This window comes from Zingiber officinale, chromosome 1B (genome assembly GCF_018446385.1).
Source record: "Zingiber officinale cultivar Zhangliang chromosome 1B, Zo_v1.1, whole genome shotgun sequence".
Classification (NCBI taxonomy): Eukaryota; Viridiplantae; Streptophyta; class Magnoliopsida; order Zingiberales; family Zingiberaceae; genus Zingiber; species Zingiber officinale.
Window position 1 is genome coordinate 148,479,912 of NC_055986.1, and position 24,822 is coordinate 148,504,733.

General features: G+C 38.2%; 1 protein-coding gene across 1 annotated transcript in view; it reads right to left on the bottom strand.

The window, feature by feature from the left end:
* The window catches only part of LOC121984654 (DNA-(apurinic or apyrimidinic site) endonuclease 2-like), a 66,595-nt gene that overhangs the window by 29,052 nt on the left and 12,721 nt on the right, over positions 1-24,822 (bottom strand). Inside the window, exon 2 of the mRNA XM_042537742.1 lies at positions 10,220-10,331. Within this exon, the coding sequence (XP_042393676.1) occupies positions 10,220-10,331 (112 nt within the window). The remainder of the gene's footprint in view (positions 1-10,219; positions 10,332-24,822) is intronic.

A 24,822-nucleotide genomic window follows, 5' to 3' on the forward strand; every position in this document is an offset into this window, starting at 1 on the left:
ATTGATCGAGGTCCCAATCGATCACCGATCGATTGGGGCTTCGCGCGATAAGCGCCGGATCGATCCGTGGATCAATCCAGCGTTTCGCAGCATGAGGCGCCGGATCGATCCATGATCGATCCAAAGCCTCCCCGATCGATTGAGTTTTCGAATCGACGGATCCCACCGCTGGTCAGATTGAGCCGCAGCAGCGCCTCCTTCAAGATCACTTCACCGATTCATTTCAGATCTTCACCACCTCCTCCACATCTCCTCTCAAGCTCGAGATCGCCAAGGTTCTTTGAGGTTCTTCCAAGTCAAGAGGCGGTTCAAAGCAAGGAGAAGAAACTAGGGTTAGGTTTTGCACTCATGAAGATCGCGAGCCAGATTTCATTACCTTCCTTCTTCTCAGATGAGTCTCAGGCTTCTCCCGCCTGGTAGTTACCATAAAGGAGAGTTTTATTAGTGGAGGGTGTGTGAGTGCATGGATACCTCTTGTGAGGTGGATACAAGTAAAACCATGTTAGCGTTGTGTGATTTGTTTCAGATTTTCCACGCACATCTTCGAAGAAACAAGCAACGACGAGCATCTAGCACGCGACGAGCTATTCACCCCCCTCTAGCTACTTTTCGGGCCCAACAAGTGGTATCAGAGCGAGGTCGCTCTTCACCTAATCATCGCCGGAAGGGTCAAGCATAACAAGAAGAGCTAGAGGGTGAAGAAGTTGAAATTGTCAAAGTCAAAGAAATTCAAAAGCTCAACTTCTACAATGGAATTCCGAGATGGGCTCGGATTCGACACGAGGGTAGCTCCACCATACACTTCCACGAGCTTCGATTCTTGGAAATCAAGAATCGAAAATTTTCTTATGATGGAGATAGAGCAATGGTTTGCTCTTATGGAAGGCTTCAAGACTCCAACAAACTCAAAGGACAAAGTTCTCAAGAGGAGCAAGTGGAGCCAAGAGCAAGTCAAAAGCGAGGCAACGACAAAGTGACTAAGCTGGTCAATTTATCACTAGCACCATCCTTCGCAAAATCGAGAATTAAGACGCAAAGGAATTATGGAGTAAATCGCTGCTTCACGAAGAGATCCCTCCACCGACAAGAGCAAGAAGAATCCGAGAGGGTGACTCGAGCAAGACCAAGAGGAGGACTCGAGATGCTCAACTTCCGAAGAAGAGGAAGTCCAAGAAGCTTCATCCTCAAAGGAGTGTAATCAAAAGAGCAAGGAAGGAGCATATTCCTTGTTTCATGTACAAGAGGATGAAGAAGAAGGTGAAGCCTCCACCTCTAGGATTGAGGGGGAGCAATCTTCATTGACACCGGAGCAAGAGCAAGAAGAATCCTTCACATCCGGGTCAAGAGAAGATGAGGATGAAGAAGCTTCCACCTCCGCAAATCAAGCAAAATCGAATGGAGGAATATCTTCGGATGAAGAGGAAGCTTCTACCTCCGGATCAAAAGGAGAAAATGCCATCCCTACACAAGAAGGTATAAATGTTTCAATTAAAAATAAAAATCATATAATATGTTTTGAGTGTAGGGAAAGTGGGCACTACAAGAGCAAGTGTCCCAACTTGGCCAAGAAGAAGGGTCAAGTGACACAAAAGGGCAAGGAAAAGCCCAAGGAGACCACCCTCGGGACAAGGAAGAGCAAGGAGCACATTGTGTGCTTCTTGTGTCAACAAAAAGGGCATTACCGAAGTCAATGCCCCAAGGGGAAGAAGATGGTCAAGGCTCAAGGAGGCACTAGTCAAGGGGGAGCCTCCAAGGTAAAGAAGAAGGTAACGTTTATTGAGCCTACCCCTTTACGTTATGGTAAAAAGCATGATAGTTCTAATTTCTATCATTTTAATGCTATTTACCATAAAAATAGGAAGCATGATAGTGTTAAGGAAAAACATATAGCTTTTCATGCTAAAGCTACCACACCTAGGGTTAGGAAGGTAGATGAAAATCTAGGTAAGAAAACTAAGGGTTTTAGTTATAAGCCTAGAAATAAAAATGTTCATAGGTTTAATGAAAAACCAAAATCTAAGGATTTAATGGTAGAAAATCAAGCCTTAAGGTCAAGGCTTAATAAAATTGAAAAGACCCTAAAAAGGATGAAAAATATCCTATTAGGGCAAAATGAGCATAACCTAGGTTTAGGGGTACAAAAGTCATCCAATGGCCATAGAGGTTTGGGATACAAACCCAAAGCCAAAAAGGATGTGCCTAGTTATCATAGGGTTCCATATAGTTATGGAACAAGCCCTAAGTCTAGTGGGCAAGCCAAAAATACAAGGGAAGATATCCCTAGAAGTATCTTTGCAACCAAAGTGACTAAAACTTCTAAAAAGTCTAAGAAAGTCACTAACAAGGTCACAAGGGAGGCTATCCCTAGAGTTGACCTAGAATATGTGACCAAGGCTTCTAAGAAGCCCAACAAGGTCACTAGGAAGGTATCTAGGGAAGTTATCCCTAGTGAGTACCTAGAGCATCCAAGGAGTACCAACAGTGTCGGGTTCCAGAGCATCTTCTACCCCATGATGGTTGAGAGTGTCAACTCTCAAGAAGGGTAGTTAACCTAACTTCAAGAAATGACATCAGGAGCATTTTCAAGGTTTTTATAACCAAAATGAAATGAATTATTATTTACTCTTCGAAAGAGTAAAATGTGTAATGGTGGAAAATCGATTTTATCTTAAATATAAATTGAGAAAAACCAGAGAAATACCAAGTTCGATTGTGGTATTCTCTTAGAAATTTAAGGCAATCCGGCCTCGATTTAACTGTCTCTTGAGGAAAAATGGAATATGCCAACATTTGAGGATATGCTTAATTTTTAAGTGGCATAAACAAATCAAGAGAAATAGAAATGTCAATTTAGGTTTTGGCACTTCTTTGAAGTACTTAGGGCAATCTAGGTTTAACGTTTTAAGTTAAAACAAGTGGAAATAGCTAAGTGGTTAAGGATACTTAGATAGGAAATCTAGGTATATTTTATTTATGCTAAACCTTGCCATGATTGTTTGCCCATCATATGCCATGACATCATGTCTATTTTTGCATTCATGTTTTATTATGAAAAATCCAAAAATACCATATAATGACATTCATACATCATGTAGTTATAGGATATTTTCTTTTGAAAAATTATTTCCTTTTGATGTATGCCATAACATAATCATGCATTAAGTTTAATTCCTTGTAATTAAGGACAAATGACATTTAACAACACTTATTAACAAGTGACATCCTAGGTGGATGTTTAATATCTCTAAAATGCCTAGATAGATATGCATGATCCCTAGAATAGGGCAAAACCAAAATCTCACATCTCACAAGGACTATAAGGTGACTTGTATGTGTTTTAAGTGCACATTAGATACAAGTGAGATGTTAGGAAGATGAATAAAACTCAAGATGCTGATTTAGTGCATTCTTTTGAGTTTTAGAGTCATCAAAACACATAGTTATGTGTTTTCCCATCATTGGGAAAGCTAATGTACAAGTCATGTGCATTAAGCCCAAGGAATGTGATGGGATATTAGTTTTGAAAATTATTTTAAAAGGTTTTTGGAAAACCTTGGTGAATGCTATCTTATGATAGTAATCACCATTGAATAGTTAGACACAAACTTGAAGAAAACGCTTAAGTTTTAGCAAGTTTTCAAGCTTGTGTCAATCTTTGAAAATATGATGTATTTTCATAGAAAACTATTTTTCCATGATAAAGTATGCCCTAAATAATGTATACACGAAATTTCATGATTTTTGGATTTTTGTAGAATTTTCTAGGGGTTTCTGAAGTTGGCTGAATTTGAAATTCAGCAACTATCAGAGCTCCGATCGATCCATGGATCGATTGAGTGTACGAATCGATCGGATCGATTCCGGCAGTACTCGCGAAGAAAGTCACCGGATCGATCACCGATCGATCCAAGAAGCCTGAATCGATCGGTGGATCGATCAGAAGGTTCAATCGATGGAACCCAACTCCAATCGATCCAAGGTGCTGATTTTGGCTGGAAATGCTTGATCAGCTTTGAACCTGTTTTAGTCTACGTAACCATTCCAAACCCTCAAAATACATTTGTATATAAAAAGGGTGTTTTCGTGTTGAAACAAGGACGGATTGGTTAAGGAAGACTATATCAAGTATAGGGTGAGGTTTGTTTCAAATTTTGAATATTCAACCTCAAAGCTTCTAAATTTGGGTTTCCTAAAGGATTAGGGATTCCAAGTCATTGTGCAACGGCGAAGTTACCACCATGTCTTTAGGGGAGGACTTTAAAGGCATGAAAATTATTTTTCATGAACTCGAAGGTGGTTAACCTTCCGTGGATAATGCCAAGGACGGGCATTTGCCTACATCGAGGAAGAATGTAGGGTTCGGGATAAACGGCGGTACGGGACCTTCATTTGGGTCATTAGACCGTTAATGCTCCAGATGCAGCATTGTTCAAAACGGCGAACGGGTCCTTCATTATCGGTCGGGTCACAACGAGTGAAGTGTGAACAACGACGCAACCTTCGGGGAGAGTTTTCAACAACGGGCATTTGTGGCAGCCCAAAATCGAGACACGGGTCATGGTGCTCAAAGACGGGTCGATGTGCCATGGGGAGAATGCTGGTTTGTTAGCCTTCATTACCCATGGGAGGTCATAGGGAGAATGAGGAACCAACATTCATTGGTACGAACGGAGTTAAGGCTATGGATTACTTAACTCGAACGGTCCAACTTAAAGGTATTGTCAAACATCAAAAGGGGAGATTCAGTTGCAATATCCCCAGTCAAGGTCGATCGGTTCGACCAAGCTCGAGTCTCGGTCATAGTTTCATGTTTGACAATACACGTAGTATTACACGGACAATGCAGCAGTTGCTCATATTGGGAGATTCGACCGTGGACCGATGAAGAAGAGCCAAGTAGGTCAAAGTGACCTGACACCGACCGAAGGAAACTCGTGAGGAAGCCGTGAAAGTCCCAGAGTTGTAGCAGAATGGAAAATCCCATGAGCGGCCGTGAAAGCCCGTGAGCAAGGTTAGGCATGGAAAACCCAGTGAGCGGTTAGTGAAAGCCCCGTGAGTGAAGCTGTGCAGGGAAAAATCCTGGATGATCGAAGATCTGGTGTTGGGAAGTCCAAGTAGGTCAAAGGATCGATGGATACTGGCACGAAGAGAAAAGTCCGCGGTCAGGATTCGACCTGACACTGTGGGAGTCTCCGCAGTCAAGGAGTGACCGATGCTAGTATGATGTACCAACAGTCAAGGTCGACCGGTGTTGGTTCGAGAGGCTCGACTTGGTTTCGGGCAAAATAGAGTCGGATCGATCGATGGATCGATCCGTGCCTGGACCGAAGAGCCGATCGATCGGTGGTCGATTCAGAGGTCCCAATCGATCACCGATCGATTGGGACGCCGCTTGCTTAAGCGCATCGATCGACCGTCGATCTCGAGAGTTTTCCGAGCACGAGGCGCTCTAGATCGATCCGTGAATCGATCTAAAGCCTCCCGATCAATCGAGTTTTCGAATCGAGATTCCACCGCGTAGTATTTGAGCCGCAGGCGGCCCTTCGATCACTTCACCGATTCATTTCAGATCTTCACCAGCTCCTCCACATCTCCTCTCAAGCTCGAGATCGCCAGTTCTTGAAGGTTCTTGAAGGTTCTTGGAGGTTCTTCCAAGTCAAGAGGCGATTCAAAGCAAGGAGAAGAAACTAGGGTTAGGGTTTTTACACTCATTGTAAGCTTGTGAGCTTGTATTTCATTACCTTTCCCTTTCTTCTTGTATTGAGTCTTGTAGGGCTTCTCCGCCCTTGGTAGTTACCATAAAGGAGAGTTTTATTAGTGGAGGGTGTGTGTGTAGGTGTGGATCCTTGGACTAGTCACCTCTTGTGAGGTGGATACCAAGTAAACCAACCGTGTTAGCGTTGTGTGATTTGTTTCTGTATTTTCCGCTGCACATCTTCGAAGAAACAAGCAACGACGAGCATCTAGCACGCGACGAGCTATTCACCCCCCCCCCCCCTCTAGCTACTTTTCGGTCCCAACAAATCTAACTCATTGGCATGCAAAGTTTCCATGCATTCAAAAATCTCCATCGCGACCTCCTCATAAAGAGCAATCGAACTATCTTTGTAGTAAAAATAAGGATTCAACAAAAATGCAGTGGTATGCAATGATGTATCAAGTCTATCCTTCATTTTTGACTCAATAATGACTATGATAGCCTGATAATTTGATTCCACGTTATTCAGAGTCACTTTGATATCTTCTTTAGCTTGAAGAAGCTCCCCATATAGAAACCCCATCGATGGCTTTCTATCTCCATCTACCAATCGAAGAACTCTTACCAAAGGAGCAAATATTTTCAAACAAAGTGTTACACCATTCCAAAAACTCATGCTCATCACTGTAGAGTAAGCCATTTTTCCTTTGTTTGTTTTTGACCATTTACATTTCTCCCACATATCACTTGTAAACATGGCCCTTAAACTAGCTTTTTTTTCAATCAAACTTTGCAATGTGAGGAAATTTGATGCAAACCTGGTAACTTGGCTTGCTCAATCACCTTTTTATATCGTGGAAATTCTGTTTGCCAATACTTTCAAGTATGAGATTAATAACGTGTGTTGCACATGAACTCCAAAAGATCCAGGTCGCTTTTCTGTCATCAATTTAGTTGCAACTATATTATTGGTGGCATTGTCTGTTACAATCTAAACAATATTCAGAGCTCCTACTTGTTTAACACACTTGTCAACATACTCAAAAATAAGTTCAGTTATATATGCCTCGTCTGAAGACTCCTTAGACTCTAAAAATTGTAGTACCTTCCTTGCAATTAACACACAAATTTAAGATGCTTATTCTTTTTCTATCACTCTATGCATTTGCATTGAACACCCATTCTTTGCCCATTCTTCTTCATGTTTCTTTAGCAGTTGCTTTGTTCTTTCAATTTCGGCTTTCAACAGTAGCTGTCTAAGTTGATATTGAGTTAGAGGCTTGAATCCTGATCCTAATTGACTCACTGTCTCCTTTAGTTGCTTGAAGCTATCATTATCAACAATATTGAATGAGATTTCATTTTCATAAACCCATCTCTCAACATATTGTTGAACTTGTTAGAGTTCTCTCTTTTAAAAGAGCCTCATTTATATTTTTTTGGGGAAGCACTTTACTCCCACTTGAACTTACATTTTGTGGAGCAATTACCGATACATATCTATCTATCGGGCCAAGTGGAAGAGTTTTTTTAATTCTATCTATCTCTTCAATTTCAGGACCTTCTTCTTCGTCTAGAAAAATAGTCATCTCTGCTCTACAACTTTGTTTTTCCATTATTTTGTTCTTCTATTCCTCTCTTCTAAAATAGCCCGTTTACACTTATTTCTATCTTCTTGAGATGTTTTTCAACAACCAAATACATTTTTAGGTATCTTTCTTATGTGCTCCTTTATCCTATACACTCCCGACATTGCTTTTCCACATAACTTACATTTAATTTTGTCGAGGGTCTTAGGATCAATCAATATCCCAAACTCCCATCCGATGTCGACTGTTTTACTTATGAATCTAAGTCACTCAAATTATCACAAGCGATACTTAATAATAAAATGATGATAATCAAAAAATAATATATAATAACAAGTAACAACTAACAAGACATAACATGATAATAAAATTTAATTACACCATACGGGCATACAATACAAAATATTTCAATAACATTAAGTCACTAACAAGTCTGAGAATATTTTTTTATATATCTTAATCTAATTAATAAAATTTATTAGATATTTGTTTAAATAAATTAAATTTTAAATATATTTTTTTTATATTTTTAAATCTGTTTTATTACTTTATTTTATACTTTTATATATAAATTATAAAATAATAATATTTATTATTTATTGGAATTTTTAAAATTTTAATTTTATTTTCATATTTTTAAAACTGATTTATATAAATTAATAATATTTATTAGAATTTTTAAATTTTTAATATAATTTAAATATTTATAAATCTAATTAATATAAATTAATAATATATAAAATTTATAAATATGATTTATATAAAATATAAATTAATAATATGTATTATATTTATTAAATTTAAAATATTTTTTATATTTTTTATTTTTTAAATCTGATAAATGATAATATTTATTATAATTTTTAAATCTGTTAATATATAAATTAATATTTAATATTATTTATTTAAAAAAATTAAGTATATTATTTATATATTTAAATCTGATTATATAAGTTATTAAATTAATAATGGAATCTTAATTTTATATATAATTTTATATATTCAAAATTCTTTTATAAAAATTAATACAATTTATTATAGAAAAAATAAATTTAAAATATATTTAATTAGGATGATAATTAAGGGTGGCAATTCGATTCGGGTTCTGGTTGACGGGTTCGGGTTGGCAGGTTGACGGGTTGGAAAATGACAACCTGAACCCGACCTGATTATGAATTCGGGTCAAACTATTCAACCTGAACCTGATCTGTTTATTTGCACTTGACCCGAACCCGACCCGTTTGACCCGTTTAACCCGTTGACCCGTTTAACCCGTTTGACCCATTTGACCCGTTTGACCCGAACATGACCTGAATTCAATAAAGAAATTTTGTATATTAAATTAAAAATTAAAAATAACATTTATCTACATAAATTGAAAATCCATATCATAAATGATAAATCATAGTAACATTGCAATCAATAGCACATCTCTATGTTTAGGGTTTTTAATTTTTTTAAATTTGTAATTTTAGTTTAAATTTATAATTATAAACGGGTTCGCGGGTTATAATTGGGTCATTTCAGGTTGACCCGAACCCGACCTGTTTATTAATTGGGTCAATTGGGTCGACCCGATTTCGACCCGAACTCGAAACTACCCAACCCTAACCTGATTTTTTCGTGTTCGGTTCGGGTCGTGTTTTCGTGTCGCGTCAAAAATTGCCACCCTTAATGATAATTTTATTAGGTTTTAGTTTACGAACCAACCTATTATTGAATTTGAAATTATCCCCGTTAGGAATTGTTTTAATTTAATAAATCTTAAAAAAAAAAGAAAAAACAAAAACAAAAAACGCCGTCCCCTCTCGCGACTCGCACGACGGCGCGGACGCCACCGGCCGCCACCGGCGCCTCGCGGGAGACCTCCGACGCCGCCGGAAGCTCCGCCGGAGGTGTCCGGCGCGTCCGGCGAAGTCTGACGTTGCTTCTAGCGGCGCCGGAAGCGTCGGGGAAAGCGTCTGGCGGCTGCGGACGCGTCCGGCGTCGCCGGAGACTACGCGGCGATGACTCAACAGTTAACAACTTAACGAAACAACTTACCGGAGCCCGGAGCGACGAAGCCTTCGAAGCGGCGCACGGCGAAACAGCGACGATGACGACGCAGCGACGATGAGGATGAAACAGCAAATTTGGAAGACGAAGCGGCGCATGGCGAAGACGTAAACAACAAATTTGGAACAAAATATTAAAAGTTTAAAACCTAAATAACTCGGTCGAGGCCCGCCGAGGCCCGATGAGTTCCGCCGAGTCCCGCCAAGGGCCGCCTAGGGCTGCCGAGAGCCGCCTAGGGCACCCGCCTGGGAGGTTTCCGGCGCGGCAGCATGCCGCGCAGCGCCTAGGCGGCCGCCTAGCCCGAGATTTCGAACACTGGTGTCCATCCTATTTTTCCATTTCAAAATATACTTGTTCCAACACTATTGTAGCAACTTTGATCAAATGTGCTACAACATGCTTAAAATTACTTTGAGTAATTTTAGTCAAGCTTGTTTCAACATTGGTCAAAATGGCTCAAATATTGATAAAAACTCTAATTTTGTTAAAACTAGTCCAACTTGTCAAAATTAATCTTACACTATTGGCGCATAAAAGTGCTGCAACGTGGAGCAGCTTTTGACAAAACTGCTACAATTTTTGGAGTAGTTGACCAAAATTGCTTGGAGCAGCTTTGGCTAGTTGTAGGAGTTTTGGCCAAAGTTGCTACAACACTACTGGAATATAAGTATTTTAGGGATGAAAAATACGATGGCGAGCCTGTTTGATATTTTTTTCAAAATAGGGCATCCTCTTGAAGATAACAAAAAAAGAGGGACCCTTTTGATTTTTTCCCATAAGATATTATGAGGTATCATCAAAACTAAACTAGAAATTAGAAGGTAATTTCTAGGATACTGAATAAATATCTAGATTAATATACCATGTAAGATCTTACCAGAATAGCCCAAACGTCCTCTTTTAGAAGTACGAGTGCAAGAAACAAAAGCTTCATACCCCTCTGCCATGGTTAGATCTACAGATAACTCACGTCTTGATAACTTCGTTTCCTGCCACAGAGAATCTAGTTAACTTGGTGAAGAGATTCCAGATTATAGAGTCAACTGGTAATCTTCACCTTATACGTAACCAGCAGATTTTCTAAATCTAATAGAAAAACAATATAAACCTGAAAGACAATAAGTATATAATAGCATAAGCATTGGTATAGTAAGAAGCAAATGCAGTCAAGTAAAACTGATAGTAATCTTCACCTTTTATGTTACCAGTAGATATGCTAAAGCTAATCAAAAGAACATTATAATCAAGAAAGAGTATTAAGGATACAATTGTATCAGTATATTGAGAAGCAAACGCAGTCAACTAAAGTATACTTTTGTACAGTGCAGACATACCAAGAAAAAAGAGTCCTATGGGTAATAAGTGTTGAAATAGATTTTTCATTGATTATACAGTGTTACAATCTTGCTAGCACCCTTACCTAATTTATGGCTCCAAAAAAATAAAATAAAAGATTTATAAAAACACTATATTGTTCATTTTTAGTTAAAGTTAAAACAACAAATTTGTGGCTCCAAGTGTGTATAATATGGCTGGTAGAATTCTGTCAACCAATAATTTTTTAGCAAGAAATTTTATTGCAGTGACTTCCTGAAAATTCTGTTTTTCTAAGCATGCATTTAAATTACAGTGATATATATATATATATATATATATATATATAGCATGTAGATATCAGTTCACACAGTATTAAACCATGACTAAATAAATAATTATGTATTTATGAACGTTCACTATTGTTTTATCTGAAATTGCATGAAAGAATAATCTAACAGTTTGCCTATTTAAACAGACAGACAAATAATTTTCACAAAGTCATGTGTTTACCTCTAAAATTATCAGTAACTTATCAAAATATTTGATAGGCACTAACTACCATGCTAGGAAATTGATTTCCATAGATTCTTTCTCAGGCTATAAAATTACATTTGAAAATAATAATAATAATCTTCCCCTTTATAACTGAAGAAATCAAAATTTCTGATTATTCTCTATCATTGGGGTGAAACAGTCAAGTAGATGATGCCTGATATTAGACTTGGCAAGTATTTTAGCATTTTTACTACAAGATGATAGGTCTTTTCCTTGAGATTTTTATGCTCCGTGTTCTACGAAGAGTCAAGAACTTCCTCCTAGTCATTGCTGAATATTTAGTCTTGAAGAGAGTACCTTAAGCATGACTACACAGAAGTAGAAGCTGAATATGTACTCTAAGATTAACATCAGGCAAAGCAAGCAATCTGACGTGCTTCTTGTATCATCATTAAAGTCTTCTCATTTTGAGTGTCAGGATGCTGAGCCAAATTGTGAGGCTTACACAATATGGCAGGAGAGATCATGATTGACCAAGAACACACATTACAAGAATCCATTATTAATCACTCAAATTGCATCCTAAATGCTTTCTAAATGACCACGACTGCTTTTTGTGTCTCTTAAATGACCAGTGATAGTGGATACAATTAATTAAGTGAACTTTTTTCATTGACAATGTCTAAACATTGTGTCAAATGCCCCTGAAACTTTGTAATCTTCTTGGAATCTTTTTCAAAGTCATTGGACGTTTTTTGCACTTTTAGTGCCAGATTCATTAGCAAACTCATTCTCAGTGCACACATCTCTTAAGAAGCCCATGGCAAGAAAATATCTAATTGAACTTTCTCAATGTCCGGATGTTTTCAAATTATATGTTGGGAGTTTTGATTACAAAAACTAAAGATAAACATATAATTCAGGTTTTATTTTTTATAGTTTTAATTTTGAAATTTTTTAGTACTAAAAGATCACATCTCTTAGAAAGATGCAATCCCACTGAATATTCAAGGGATAGATTAAAGAGACATTTACTCTCTATAGAAAAGGATAGTCAATTCAATATCATGATGTATTCTTGGATGGAAGATCAGAATCAAACTTGCACTAATAAATTCTATGCCTTAGGACTATGCACTTCGGCTTGCCTCTGGATTCTTTTTTCTCTAATATTTCTTATTTATATCCATTAAATTTGTGGCTTGATTTATTATATCTCTTAATCAAAATGGGTTGCATGCAATTTTATTCTTTATAATTTAATAGAATCTAAATTTGGTTCCAATGATCTTAAGGCAAAGAAAATTACCGATTTTGAGATAACGAAAATGTGGTCCAGAAATATTATTGATGAAGGTGATATTCTATGATAGGAACCAAGTTCCAAATGTAAGCCAAGTGTTGGATCATGGGGGAAACAAGCCCAAATCCTGTCTTGTATATTCTAGGAGGAACAAAACAAAAAGCTGCTTGAACATAACTAATGCATAGGAAGTTATATTGCAAGCAAGTATTATGCTTTAGAGTCGGTTTCATCTGTGTGGTAGTTATGTTAGCATGGTTTAGAGTTAGTTGCCTAAATGTGTGTGGTTATAAGTATGTGTGAAGTTAGAGGGGTGAGGATTGGTATTTTTCTAGTTTATGGAAGGTCTGAGAATTATTATTAGAAGAGAGCATCGATTCTGGCTGATTGAGAGAGTTTCTTTACTAGATTTGAGTGTTCATTGTTGTACTATTTGTGTTAAACTTAATAAAATTCTGTGTGTTTCTCTATTTTGACTTCTGGAATCATAATATTAATCCGACCTGCTGAATTTAAGAGGGGTTGTATGCTTAGAAGGAATGTCAAAGATGTGGGCTAAGATTCATGTTTTGAAAGAGAGGATGGCGATCCAAGAAGGAAATATAGAGGAAATGAGGGGGATTATGCAGTGATTGGTGTCTAAAATGCAGCGACATGGTCTCTTTTACTAGAGATCGGCAAATAGTTAGGAACAAGCGTTGAAGCAGCACCATTGAAGGAAGCATCCACTTCTGCTGATAAGTCCTTTCAATCTGAGCCTCAAGAACAACAAGGTGATCAATTGGACAAGTATAGGATGTCTAATTAATGGTCGGAATCTAGTAGCATGGATTACCTGGACTGATATTTATTTTGAAGTCCAAAATACTTTTGATGAAGTTAAGGCTAAGTTGGAACATGTAAGTATGGAAGGCACCACCATTCATTGGTTTAATCTTCATCATGGGGGAAACAAGGCCAAAACATGGCTTGTATATTCTAGGAGGAACAAAACAAAAAGGGGTCTAAACAAAACTAATATATAGGAAGATATCTTGCAAGTAATTATTAGGTTTTAGAGTTAGTTATATTTGTGTGGTAGTTGTGTTAGCATGTCTTAGAGTTAGTTACCTAAATGTGTGGGGGTAAGGATTGATAGTTTTCTGGTTTGTGGAAGGTCTGAAAATTATTATCAGAAGAGAGCATCAACTTTGGCAGGTTGAGAGAGTTTCTTTACCAAATTTGAGTGTTCTTTGTTGTGCTATTTGTGTTAAACCTAATAAAATTCTATATGTTTCTCTATTTTTTACTTCTGGAATCCTAACATTCTGTCTTGATATTTGTTTTTTATTATTCCGCTTCTGTTTGTTTACTACTTAAAGTCAAAGAGTAGATGCGTGTATTCTGTATTTCTTTAGCAAAATAATGCACTAGTTAAATTCATACAACAACAACAATAATGAAGTCTTATCCCACTAGGTGGAGTCTGTTAGGACCAAAAGTTGCTAGAGGGGGGGGTGAATAGCTCGTCGCGTGCTCGTTGCTCGGTGTTGCTTGTTTCTTCTAAGATGTGCAGCGGAAAATACAGAAACAAATCACACAACGCTAACAAGGTTGGTTTACTTGGTATCCACCTCACAAGAGGTGACTAGTCCAAGGATCCACACCACACACGCACCCTCCACTATGAAAACACTCCTTTTCGGTAACTACCGAGGGCGGAGAAGCCCTACAAGACTCTCAGTACAAGAAGAAAGGAAAGGGAGACAAAATACAAGCGTAAAGCTTACAATGAGTACAGAAAACCCTAACCCTAGCTTCTCTTCTTGCCTTTGATCCGCCTCTTGACTTGGAAAGCTTCCAAGATCCTTCAAGAACCGCGATCCGATCTTCGAGCGCCGCGGAGGAGTCATGCGAGAGATCCGAGGAATCGGTGAAATCGCCGCAGCCATCGCAGGCATTTAAATCGACGCTAACGGTCGGAACCCGATCGATTCAAATGTTCCCGATCGATCGAGGCTTGGATCGATCCACGGATCGATCCAGCGCCTGGAACGATCCCGGATCGATCCACGGATCGATCCAAAGACTTATCGCTGCAGCGTCCCAATCGATCCATCGATCGATTGATATCCGGATCGATCCACGGATCGATCCGCAGGCTTTGTCATTGAAAGCCTCGGATCGATCCATCGACGATTCAGCCCCCGAATCGATCCTCGATCGATCCAAAGACTTGGTTTTGCTCAAAACCAAGTTCCAAGACTCCAAACCAACATCCGGTCATCCTCGAACGTTGGTACATCACCCAGCATCCGTCACCCTCGACCGCCAGACTTCCCACAAGTGTCCGTCAATTCTTCACCCACTGGACTTTTTCGTCACGCCAAGTATCCGGTCACCCTCGACCTACTGGACTTTTCTATTTGATGTCCGTCAATCCTTCGACCTATCTCAGATTTCCTCGCCAAGTATCCAACAATCCTTCGACCTACTGATTTCCCAACACCACGTCCGATCATCCTCGATCCATCCGATTTTCCTCGCCTAGCTTCACTCACGTGACTTTCACCAGCTTTACTCACTAGGTTTTCCATCCGCCAGCTTCACCACCAGTCTTTCACCGTTTCACTCACTGTGACTTTCACCTAGCTTCACTCACTGTGTTTTCCATCCGCCTAACATCCCTCAGACTTCCCAACAAGTATTCGTCAACCTCGACCTACTCGACTCTTCTTCAATTAACATCTTATCATCAAACATCTAAACTCAAACCAAGACTCAGTCTGGTCAACCTCGACCGAGGGATGTCGCACCAACAATCTCCCCATGTTCGACAATACCACAATAACACTTACAATACCACACGTAATAAGCTAATCCCATAGCCTCATTCTTCACGCCACTAGGTAATGAAAGCATAAGTTAAGCTCTTCATTCTCCCCAAGAGGGCAACTCTTAGATAACGAAAGCCTAACTTACTCCCTTCACTAGTCTTTTCATTCTCCCCTATTGCACACATCAAACTCCCCGTAGGGCACACTCAACCCATCTTTAGGCACACATCAACCCACCTCAATTTCGGTATACTTCAACAAATCCATTGGTAAAAGACTCTCCCCGAAGAGTTGTTCATCGTTGTTCACAACATCACTCGTCATGATCAACATGCTAAAGAAGGTCCCATACCCTTCATTCATCCTTAACTTCTCCCTCAATATAGACAACTCAACCCCGAGCATTTTTTAACCACGTGAATTCCCACTTGAAATAATGAGGATATCCACTCCCCATTTCAAGTTCAGATGCTCATTCATGAGCATTTTCTCGACAGAAGGTTAACCACCTTCCAAGGTTCATGAAAAATAGTTTTCATGTCTTTAAAGAGTACCTCCCCCTAAAGACATGGTGGTAACTTCTGTCATTGCACCAACAATGACTTGGAATCCCTAAAATGTTAGAAAACCCAATTGTAGAAGTTTTGAGGTTCACATATTCAAAAATTTAAACAAACCTCAACCTAAACTTCAACTTAGCCTTCCTTAACTAATCCATCCTTGTTTTCACATGAAAACACCCTGCTTATGTATACAAATGTATTTTTAGGGGTTTGGAATGGTTACCTAGACTCAATTAGGTTTAGAGTGTCAAATCGCACCTTCCCACCAAAATCAGATCCCGGATCGATCGAGTCGGGTTCCAATCGATTCAATCTATTCAATCGATCCACCGATCGATTCAGATGCGGATCGATCGGTCGATCGATCCAACGCCTCCCCAATCGATTCGAATCGATCCAACGGATCGATTCAGCACTCCAATCGATCCATGGATCAATCGGAGCCTCGATAGTTGCTGAATTTCAAATTCAGCCAACTTCAAAAACCCTAGAAAATTCTACAAAATTCAAAAAATTAAATTTCGTGTAGACATTATTTAGGGCATACTTAATCATGGAAAAATAGTTTTCTATAAATTCATATTTTCAAAGATTGACACAAACTTGAAAACTTGCAAAAACTTTAGCGTTTTCTTCAAGTTTGTGTCTAACTATTCAATGGTGATTACTATCAAAAGATAGTGTTCACCAAGGTTTTCCAAAAACATTTTAAAAACATTTTCAAAACCAATATCCCATCATGTTCCTTGGGCATAATGCACATGACTTGTACATTAGCTTTCCCAATGATGGGAAAATACATAACTATGTGTTTTAATGAACCTAAAACTCAAAAGAATGCACTAAATCAACATCTTGAGTTTTGTTCATCATCATAACATCTCACTTGTATCTAATGTGTACTAAAAACACATACAAGTGATCTTATAGGTCTTTGTGAGATGTAGATTTTGATTTTGCCCTAATCTAGGGATCATGCATATCTATCTAGGCATTTTGGAGATATTAGACACACACCTAGGATGTCACTTGTTAATAAGTGTTGTTAAATGCCTTTTGTCCTTAATTACAAGAAATTAAACTTAATGCATGATAATGTTATGGCATACATCCAAAAGAAATAATTTTCAAAAGAAAATATCCTATAATTACATGATGTATGAATGTCATGACATGGTATTTTTGGATTTTTCATAATAAAACATGAACACAAAAATAGACATGATGTCATGACATATAATGGGCAAACAATCATGGCAAGATTTAGCATAAATAAAATATACCTAGATTAACTATCTAAGTATCCTTAAAACCTTAGCTAAACTTACAACTTAAACCTAGATTGCCCTAAAGTGCTTCAAGAAAATGCCAAAGCCTAAATTGGCATTTCTAATTCCCTTGATTAATTTATGCCAGTCGAAATTAAGCATATCCTCAAATGTTGGCATATTTCATTTCTCCACAAGAGTAGCACTTAAATCAAGGCCCGGAGTGCCTTAAAATTTCTAAGAGAATACCAAAATCCCAACTTGGTATTTCTCTAGGTTTTCCCAATTTATGCCTTTTTAATCAATTTTCCACCATTACGCACATTTTACTCTTTCAAGGAGTAAATAATAATTCCATTTCATTTTCAAAGGTTAACAAAAACCTCGAAATGCTCCTCGAGTGTCAATTTCCTCAAAGTCGGTTAACTACCCTTCTAATCTGAGTTGACACTCTAACCCATTTACGGATGAGAAAACGCTTCTAGAACCCAACACCTATCGTGCTCCGATGCTCTTGTACTCACTAGGGATAACTTCCCTGATACCTTCCTAGTGACCTGTTTGGCTTCTTGGAGGCCTTGGTCACACTTTCTAGGTCAACCTTAGGATAGCCTCCCTTGTGACCTTCTGACTTCTTAGAAGCCTTAGTCACATTTATCGCAAAAATACTCTTAGGATGACTTCCCTAGTATTTTTGGCTCGACCACTAGACCTAGGGTTTGTCCATAACCATATGGAACTCTACGGTAAGAGGGCACATCCTTCAGCCTTTGGTTTGTATCCCAAACCCCTATGGCCATGGACGGCTTTTGCATTCCTAAACCTAGGTTATGCTCATTTTGCCTAATAGGATATTTTCCATCCTTTTGAGGTCTTTTCCATTTTATCAAGTCTTGACCTCAAGACTTGATTTTCCATCACTAAGTCCTTAGTTTTTGGTTTTCCATTTAGTCCATGAGCATTTTTGTTTCTAGGCTTGTAGCTACAATCCTTAGAGTTCTTGGCCAAGTGTCCATCTACCTTCCTAACCTTAGGTTGAGTAGTTTTGGCATGTAGGGCCACATGCTTTTCCTTAAAGCCCTCATGCTTCCTATTCTTATGGTAAATCGCATTAAAATGATAAAAATTTGAACTATCATGCTTTTTACCATAATGTAAAGGGGTAGGCTCAATAAAAGATACCTTCTTCTTTACCTTGGAGGCTCCCTGACTAGTGCCTCCTTGAGCCTCGACCACCTTCTTCCCTGGGGCATTGACTTCGTAACGCCTCGATTGCAAGAGAAGCATAATACGCTCCGCCTTCTTACTGGGACGATCTCCTCGGCTTCACCTCGCGCCACTGCCCTTCTTCGCCAATTTAGGGCACTCGCTCTTGTAGTGCCCATGTTCCCTACACTCAAAGCATATAATACGATTTTTATTATTAATTCAAATATTTATACCTTCATGGGTAGGCATTTCCTTCGATCCGGAGGTAGAAGCTTCCTCTCGATCGGACCTCGATTCTCCTCCATTTGATTTTTCTCGACTCGTGGAGGAATCTTCTTCCTCCTCTTCGTCTCTTGGATGTAGAAACTTCTCCTTCTTCTCGATCCGGTCACCAAGGATCCCCCTCAATCCTAGAGGTGGAGGCTTCATCATCTCAATACGAACAAGGAGTACGCCCTCTGCTCCCTTCGTTGCAGATTCCTTCGAGGATTAAGCTTCGATTTCCTCTTCTGAGGTCGAGCATCTCAACTTGAGTCCTCCTCTCGCCTGCTCCAAAGAGTCACCCTCCCTGGATACTTCTGCTCTTGTACAGTGGAGGGATCTTACTAGTCACAATTGCTCCATAATTCCTTTCAGATCTTCAAATTCTCCAATTTCTGAAGGATGGTGTCATAATAAATCGACCAAAAGCTGGTCACTTTGTCAGATCGCACCTGGACTCGCTCCGAGCTCCATTTGCTTTTCTCGAGAAGCTTGCCCTTGTTTGTTTGAGCTTCAAATCCTTCCATTGAGCAAACCATTGCTATCTCCATCATAAGAAAGTTTTCGATTCTGATTTCCAAGAATCAAGTCAAGTGCATGGAGCCACCCTTGTGTCAAATTCAAGTCCATCTTGGAATTGCATCTCAAGTCGAGCTTCTTGAAATCTTTAACTTTTGATGAATTTGCTTCAACTCTTCACCCTCTAGCTTTTCATATGCTTGACCCTTCCCTGACGATTCCAAGAGCGGCCCTCGATACCACTGTTAGACCAAAAGTCGCAGAGGGGGTGAATAGCTGTCAGCGTGCCGCTCGTCATTGCTTTCTAAGACGCGCATGAAAATACGTAAACAAATCACACAACGCTAACAAGGTTGGTTTACTTGGCATCCACCTCACAAGAGGTGACTAGTCCAAGGATCCACACCACACACGCACCCTCCACTACGAAAACACTCCTTTCGGTACTACCGAGGGCGGAGAAGCCCTACAAGACTCTCAAGACAAGAAGAAAGGAAAGGGAGACAAAATACATGCTAAAGCTACAACGAGTCAGAAACCCTAACCCTAGCTTCTCTTCGCTTTGATCTCTTGACTTGAAAGCTTCCAAGATCCTTCAAGAACGGCGATCCGATCTTCGAGAGCGCTGTGGAGGAGTCGAGAGATCCGAGTGAATCGGTGGTCGCCAGCCCATCGCACGCCCGCTAAATCGACGCTAACGATGGAACCCGATCGATTCAAATGTTCTAATCGATGGAGGCTTTGGATCGATCCACGGATCGATCCGCCTCTACGCCTAGGAACGCTGGATCGATCCACCGGATCGATCCGGACTTATCGCGAAGCGTAGCGTCCCAATCGATCAGCGATCGATTGGACGTCTGATCGATCCACGGATCGATCCAGGCTTCTGCTGGAAAGCTCGGATCGATCCATCGATCGATCCGGCCTCTGAATCCTCATGGATCCAAGACTTGGTTTTTGCTCAAAACCAAGTTCCAAGACTCAAACCAACATCCGGTCATCCTCGACTGGGTACATCACGCCCAGCATCCGTCACTCCCTCGACCGCCAGACTTCCCACGAGTGTCCTCAATTCCTTTCACCCACTGGACTTTTCTCGCCATGCCAAGTATCCGTCACCCTCGACCTACTGGACTTTTCTATTTAGATGTCTCGTCAATCCTTTCGACCTATCTCAGATTTCCTCGCCAAGTATCCAACAATCCTTCGACCTACTTGGACTTCCCAACACCGACGTCCGATCATCCTCGATCCATCCGGATTTTCCTCGCCTACCACTCACCGTGACTTTCACCCAGCCTTCACCACTAGGGTTTTCCATCCTGGCTCACCACCAGTCTTTCACCGGTTTCACTCACGTGACTTTCACTTACTCACTCACTAGGGTTTTCCATCTGCCTAACATCCCAGTTAGGACTTCCCAGTCAAGTATTCGGTCAACCTTGACCTACTTGACTCTTCTTCAATTAACATCTTATTGTCAAACATCTAAACTCAAACCAAGACTCAGCTTGGTCAACCAGGTCAACCTTGACCTGAGGGATGTTGCACCAACAGAGTCGGCTATATGAATCCTTCTACGTCATTGGGCTCTATCCCCTACTATATTATCATCTATACTTAAATAAACTTTATCTTATTTTATTATTACTAACCAAGTATTTTTTTTGTCTTCATCTTCCTAGTTTGATGTGTGTATTTGTCGTAGTTTCACATCGCCTAACCAGAATATTTATTGACGGTCAAAGTACATGTCCGTACCATTTTAAAAGTATCTCTCGAAATTTTTCCTTAATAGATGTAACTCCAACTTTCTTCCTAATACTTTCATTTCTTATTCTGTCCATTCTTATATATCCACACATTCACCTTAACATCCTCATCTTTGCAACTCTCATCTTCTACTCATGTGCTCAAGTCATAGCCCAACATTAAGCGTCATATAACATAGCAGGTCTAACCAGCGTTTTGTAGAACTTCCCTTTAAGTTTTAGAGTTGCTTTAGCTTTACGATCACATAAAACACTTGACGTCCTCCTCCATTTCAACTATCCTGCTTGTATTCTATGTAAGACATCTCTCTCAATCCCTCCATCATTTTACAAAAATGATCGTAAATATTAAAGCTATTAGTTGCAGACAACTCGTCATTTCCTATCTTAACAATTGTCTCATGACGTCTAATATTGCTAAACTTAAATTCCATATATTCTGTGTTTACTCTATTAAGCCTAAAATCTTTCACTTCTAGTGTTTCCTGCCAAGATTCTAGTTTAGTATTTACTACTTCACATGTCACATCTACCAAAACAATATCATTTGTAAACATAAGTACTATAATACTATGTTTTGAATGTGTAGTGAGTTCGTCCATGATTAATGTAAAATAATATAGACTTAAAGCTAATCCCTGATGTAATCCTATCTTTATTGGAAATGTTTCAGTTCACTCTGGTCAGTACATCCTCATACATATTCTTAATTAGTTCAATATATGCTACGCTAACACCACTCTTTTCTAGAATTCTCTATATAATTTCAAACTTTATCATAAGCTTTTTCTAATGAATACTATGTGCAGATCTTACTTTTGCTTTTGTTGAGAAGATGCCTTCTAGGCATGGACCCAAATTGATTTTCGATCACCGCGGTCTTAATTTTTTTTATTACTTTTTATCAAAGTTTTATGGTATGACTCATTAGTTTAATACCTTTATAGTTTGCACCATGTTGCACGTCTCTCTTTTCTTATATATGGGAACTAGTACTTACCCTCCACATTTTTTTTTCAATATCATGTTAAATAATTTTGTAAATCATTTAATATTGTATTTCCCGAGGCACTTTCATACCTTTATCAGAATATCTTCTAGTACAACGACTTTACCATTTTACATCTCATTTAATTCTACTTCTAAAGTTTGAATCCTATGATAAATTTTTTACATTTCTGTACTATTTGACCTACTTAAATTACCTAACTTAAGTTGGTCACCTAAATCTTCATTAAAAAGTTGATGAAAACTCTTTTATTTCTCCATCATTTACTAGTACCCTATTGCATTCATTTTTAATATATCTTGTTTGGATAAGATTTCTTGTCTTCTTCTCTTTCACTTTAACTATTCTATAAATGTCTCTTTCCCCTTCTTTTGTATCCAATTTTTGATATAACTGTTCAAAAGTTTTATTCATTACTTCATCTTTTTTAGTTTATTTCTTAACTATTGTATATTTTTTTAAGTTTTCTTCAGTTTTACAAATATATAATTCCTTATAGACGATTTGTTTTTTCATTCACTTTTGCCAGTACTTTCTCATTCCATCATCAAGATTTCTTATTTGATAATGCATGCCCCTTTGGCTTATCGAGTACACTCTTGGCTACTATTTTTAACTTTAATATCATCCTATCCTATGACGTATTAGAGTTATCGTATATTTCACCTAATGTTTGTACTCACATTCTCCTTAAATATGTTTTGTTTCACATTTTTTAACTTTCACCACTTAATTCTTGGAGTCGAGTATATTTTTCTTCTATTGATACTAAGATTGAGGTGTATATCCAACACTACTAACCTATGTTGATAGTTAAGCTTTCTCCAAGGTTGACCTTGCAATCTTTACAAATCTTTTTATCCCTCTTCCTAACCATAAGAAAACTATAAGAAAGTTAATTTACGATTTATTATTCCTACTTTTGAATGTGATCAAGTATTCTTCTGTATTAGCTAGTATAAGGTCATATGCTATTGCAAAATCCAATATAATTTTTCCTTATTCATTTCTTGTTCCAAACCCATAAGCTCATGCACCCTCTCATATTCCTCATTTTTCACTCTGACATGGTCATTTAGATCACCTCCTATTAAAATCATTTCATTTAGTGGAATGTTTTATAATATTTCATCTAAGTTGTCCCAAAACCTTGATTTTGTATCTTCATCTAATCCTACTTAAGGTACATATATATGCTAATTACGTTCATAGTTTTTTTCGCCAGTACTATCTTGAGAGTTATAATACTATCCCCTTTCTAACTACTCTTATAATTTCATCCTTTAACGAACTATCTTAAAAATACTCATCAATTTCTTATTTTACTCTTTCCTTCCATGTGTACCATAACTTAAAACTCGAGTTCTCTATCATCTTTGCCTTCTCGCTACCCATTTTGTCTTTTGTATACACAAAATATTAATTCTTCTCCTAATAATTATATATATTACTTCCATTACTTTACCAATGAGGATTTCTATATTCCATGTTCCAAATATTAAACTATTAATTTTTCTATAATTTTTATTCTTATCAAACCTATGGTATAAGAACTCTTACCTATTTAACACTACACCCAAGTTCTTAGGAAGATGGAATGGTGCTAGTACGTTACGTCGGACACTTCAATGCGAACTCTTATATATTTATCACTATACCCGAGTTTTGGAGATATAGCGATTCTTACTGAGACATTACAGTCAAATCCTACAACATGTTCTTTCCGGGGAACAACCTAACATTAGCATAATAGTTTAATGGATCAATTCATTGAACATTTATCATAGCTACCTAATGCAACCCTCTTCTTTTATCTAGGCTTGAGACCACTAGTTCGTCATGGATGGAGTTCATCTAAACCCTGAATTCATACAACAATTCTATAATAGTAACTAAATATTGTTAAGTATGAATTACTTTTTAGTGTGACAATCCAATAGTATTGATTCATCTAGCACCAGTATGATTACTTTCAAGTAAATTATCAACAACAAAGATGTCATAACATAATTTTAGAGTGGAATGAATGATATGTTTCCAAGGTCCAGTTAGGATTTTTGAGAAGTGATGATATTACATTAATTCTTCTGATCAAAATTCAGAAGAAAAAAAGGAACAAATAGTTTGGTATATTATACAAGACCTCCTTTCTTACAAGTTTAATAACTGTCATGGATAAAATGTTTCTTAAAGTACAGGCAGGGTGCTATGCTTACTCCTTGGGAAAGATAAGATGCAAAGTTATCTCAAGCTGGTGGTGTCACTGTTGGAGTGTATACTAAAAGCCTAGCTTTTGGTATAAACATTTATCTAGAAATAAGAATCACATTGGTCGAATGTCTACATTTATGATAAATGTAGTTGTTCAATTAATTTATATTGTAGATGATCGTGTCCGAGCGCTGAGATCGTTCCTTATAAATTATAAAAGCTCACGACCACGATGGAAAGGAACAAAACCTTTGGAAGGTCGTAGTGTAATTAGGTATTAGTTTATCTCGACTATATAATTACACAAGACACCCGAGTGTATTGAGTAGACCATTTGAGGTCGCTTTTATATCGACTTTATAAAGAAACAAAGACCTCGTTATTATGGAAGTGTGTGCCTTAATCCTAATGTAATAACAAGCACATATATTCGATATCTATTTCTTTAATTTATCAACGGGTGGATTTAGTTCGTTGAATCAATAAACCCGATAATTGGGAAACGGTATCACTTATAGTGTGTTGTTGATTATAGAAGGAAACCGTGTCCTGTAGATACTAGGTTGATAATGTCCTCAAGAGGAGCTCATAAAGATTGTCATGTTAGTCCGACATGATAATAAGGTTGAGTGGTACTACTCTTGGACTTAGATATTAATTAAACAATTGTAAAACTACTAGTAAGGACATTCGATATCTTAAACACGTGGAGACTAACACACTCATAATAAGAA